The following is a 4,281-nucleotide window of genomic DNA, read 5'->3' on the forward strand; positions in this document are numbered from 1 at the left end:
CCATCATCACATACCCTTTACCCTACCTAGATATTGGCATGGTTTTATTTCAGTTGGCTTAATAGCTGGTTTGATTTGCATTGAGAGATGATCTTATGGAAAGTTCCTCTATGTATGGTGAAGGGTGTGTAATGATGGGGGGTTATACAGAGTGGTAATTAAATAATGATTTAAAGCAAAAAATTGCAATCATAATTTGGTTCCAGCGTCTTAAATATGAGGAGTCAATGCTGTCCTTTGTCATAAATGAAAGTGCACTGAATTTCTATAAGAATAATAAGACATTACCATCATGTTTTTTTAATCCTCCGTGTCTTCCTTGGTTACAAGCAACTGTGTGAAGGGGGCGTAGGGGCGATGCAGAAGATTCTCATGAATCTGGATCAGCAGACGTTGTCGTCCAAAGCACAATTCCTAAAAATAAGCTCATGGAGTAAATTTGCTCAAAGTATTTGTTTTTGTTTTTTGCGACCTATATTTCAGAAGGTTTTCTCAATAGAAATGACAGGCAGATTATATTATATATATATATATATATATATATTTATATATATATTATATTATATTATATATTATAATATATATATTATAGTATGTTTACTAGTGTTAGATTGTATAAGGATGTTGGTACTTGGCACTTTACATTCCACCACGGTAACAAGATTGTAATAGTGGGGTAACAGTGTGATAATAAAAGAGGCAATACATAGGTAATAACTTGTAATTACCAAAGTATTAACTGGGTAACACATCACAATAATAAGATGTAATACTGGGGTAACAAGGTGATATGAAGGTGTAATAACTTGCAATTACCAAGGTAATAACTAGGAATGAGTTTGATGATAACCATAAGTGTAGCTGGGTAGTGGTAATAGTTATATTATAATTGTAATTTGATAATAGAAGGGTAATATGTTTTCACAGTATTATAGGCTACTGGCAGCGTAGTACCATCCAAATTAGATCAAACGTCTTGGAATTTTTAATTGGTAATTACCATATTATAATGCTGAAATTCATCCACGCTTTATGTTAATATTTACCTTTTTTCCAAGGTAATTCTTTACAAACTATGTTTAATCTTGTGACTTCTTACCTGGAAAAACATCTGATATTTTCTGTTTAATGAGTCAGTAGTGCAAAATGCAAAACTTCCCATTTCTATTTTATTACATGGTAATATTACAAAAACAGAGGTGCAGAGATTACATGGAAATGCTTCTGGTAGCTTCCAGGTAATCTCTTCACCTCTGTTGTTTATTAAATTACCATGAAATGTGTCTTGTCCTGCAGGGAACCTTGTGCAACCTGTCCAGCAGCTAAACCCCTTCCACCATCAAGCCCTGGAGACTGACATCATCGCAACTTATTTCACTTACAAAGTGTGAAATTAAAAAAAAAAAATTTGACTTCTAGCCCCACACTATACCACGACACACTTGGTTATGCTCAAGTCTTGCTTTGCCAGAACACTCACACCCTGCGGAGGAGAGGAGGGACAGGCTAATCCAGTCCTCATATGCGGCCAGACCTTCAGACACTTGCACATTCTAACAGACGAGCTAACGTTAGCTTGTTAGTAGCCCGGTGCAAGACGTTTGGTTTCCTTTCCTGACAAATAATTGGTCGCGCCTGAGCTTGGATGTTTAGGGCAGAGCTTGCTCACCGATGGATTTATAAAGAAACACCACTCCATGGTCAGAAGCGTAAAAAAAAAAACATACCTGTACTGTATGACATCTAAGTCCCATGTTGTAAATTGTAAAGTCACACACAAAGCATTTTTGATATTACGGTATTTATTTAATCCTACGAAAGGACAAGAAGACCTTTGTAAACGAAATATAAGACATTTAAGGCCTTATTTTTAGAATATTTAATTATTTTAAGCTTTATAAGACCCCCGCGGTTACCCTTAATAGCTAGCAAAAGTTAAAATATGAGTTCTTGTCACAGGAGAGGTAGGCAGAATTCCCTTTTGTTCAATGTTACATAGACATTTTCCATAGCCCAAAATTAGTAAAGCAAAAGTAAACAACGATCTAAGCTTAAGGACAAAAATGTTGTGTGAGAGTGGTTTTAGTTGTACAGATTAATACAAGATGGCCGAGCTGTGACCGCATAGGGAGGTGACCATGTGACTGAAAGATGGTCACATGGCCTGGCCCGGACACAGAACATTTAAAAGAAGACTAGAGTGTCCTCACGCCGTGTTCTATGTCGGAGTCAAATCAAAGCCTGTATGGCGAGAGGTTTGCAAACTATTACAGTGTGTATGTCTGGATGTTTAAAGTCAATCTGTGTAAATTAAGGTACCAGGTTAGGAAAGGGGAGATGCAAGAGTGTCTCTGTAAAGCCTAACTTATCAATTTAGCCATTTGTCAACCGAATAACTTGACTAAAACAAACAATATGGGTCTGGATGGCAGTAAATCAAATCAATATACCTTCACAGATATAAAATAGTTAACAGCTTTGCTTAGCCGCTGTTGCTATGCTACTGCTAGCCCAGTTGGTTCCATTACCACAGAAAGAAACTATCTGTTAGCTGGCGGTTCCATCATGGTGAGAAAGCGAGGCTGGGAGAATAGTGGTTCTGAGGTCAAACGATGCAGTCTCTGTTGTGGAGCATCTAAAATCCTTATTCAGGTTAGCTGGTAGACTTTGTCCATGTTGGTGAGAACAACTGGTTAACTCTAAGCATCATCTGCTGAGGAAGAGTTTCTGTGTCGGGCTACTTTCAGTAGGCCATGCTTTAGCTGACAGATGATCTGGGCCCCTGCTAAGAGATGCAATAATGTTTGCTCAAATGCTCGTTAGGAATAGAGCCAAAAATAATAGCAGTTGTTGCTTTTGTCGTCACACTTCAGGGAGACTGAGTTGTGTGGCTGGTCCTTGTGACAACAGAGGGCTGGGGTTGCGTGGAATGGCCGTTTCATTTCCCAACAAGTTGTTCCTAGACATGTTTTATTTAAACCCGTCAAAATCATATTTTAAAACCTAACATTCCAATAATTGGATTTTTGACTTTTAAAAGGAAGCACATATTCACCCTTTGCGGCCAACATGTGACCACGGCCACGTGATGACGCCATGACGGACGGCAGAATCACAAGCTGAACTGTGTAGTAGACGAGCGCAAAGTTTCATTAGTTTCAATTAGTTTAAATAACACTAAACAAACAGTAATGATATTTTCTTCTTTGGTTGAGGTAGGGCATCTGGTAGGTGCTCACAAAGAGCGGTGTTTGGAGTTTGAGATTGCATCTTTGGATTCCGACCCGAACCTTCGTCCTCCCTCCAGTTTCACACACCTCATTAAAATCGCCTTGTCTGCCCGACTTCAGTCCACACGATCTGTACCACTATGTGGTAAACAAGGTATCCCCATAGACTGCTGCTGATCTGAAAACTTTTAAACACATCAAGGATTATGGCGTTTCATAACACAGAGCCATTTAGCTGCCCTCTCAGCCAAGCCATCTACTGTGTAACCCACCAGACTAAAAACAAGACAGTTAACCACAGCTTTGACTCACACGACAGATCACAATCCAACTGTAAAAGTGAATAACTTACCAACATTTCAATTTCTCTTTGTATTAAAAGCCAACTTTTAAGCTGACTTTGGGTATAAATAACACAACATAAAGTGAAACTGAAGGGAAGTTGTGCACCATTCAAATACAAAGACAAACAGAATCGGTGTGGTCTGTTATCACTTTAAGATAGTTAAACCTAACTAACCTAAGTAAATAAAGTAGAAGTGGTTTAGGCAGGCTAACGCGCTAGCATTACGTGGCTAAAAGAGTGAAATAACACGGACCAGTTTGTAATACATTAAATATCGAAGGAGTTTTTTTCCCCTTGTTAACACAATGACTCAAACCAGCCATAACAAAGCCTACAGAAGCCCATTGCACAACGACAAATAACCATTTTAATATACGAGCGAACACATAAATGATTGGCTTGCCTTCCGTCTACAGCATGGCTCTTCCGCCGTCCGTTATGGTGTTCATAACAGCACGAGTAGAGTGTTACATCTCGTGCAAAGGGTGAATAATCTCATAACCTTTAGAGACTTCAATCCTTTTTAGAGTGTGTAAACCTGACTGAGGGTCAATGCTCGCCTTCCAGACTAGAGCTCCACTTCACACCGCTAAACGGTTTCTCTACTGTGTGGATTCTCATGTGTATCTGTAAACTTCCACTGACTCTAAAAGATTTCTTACAGATGGAGCAGCTAAATGGTTTCTCTCCTGTGTGGATTCTCAT

The 4,281-nt window shown here is 38.8% G+C and overlaps 1 protein-coding gene across 1 annotated transcript in view; it reads right to left on the reverse strand.

Moving 5' to 3' along the window:
• LOC116673701 (zinc finger protein 271) overlaps nucleotides 1-4,281 on the reverse strand; it is a gene marked incomplete at its 5' end in the record, with an annotated part of 18,623 nt that extends 14,342 nt beyond the window's left edge. Inside the window, 1 exon segment of the mRNA XM_032505926.1 lies at nucleotides 4,244-4,281. Coding sequence (XP_032361817.1) covers nucleotides 4,244-4,281 — 38 coding nt within the window.

This window comes from Etheostoma spectabile, chromosome 24, assembly GCF_008692095.1.
Source record: "Etheostoma spectabile isolate EspeVRDwgs_2016 chromosome 24, UIUC_Espe_1.0, whole genome shotgun sequence".
Lineage (NCBI taxonomy): Eukaryota > Metazoa > Chordata > Actinopteri > Perciformes > Percidae > Etheostoma > Etheostoma spectabile.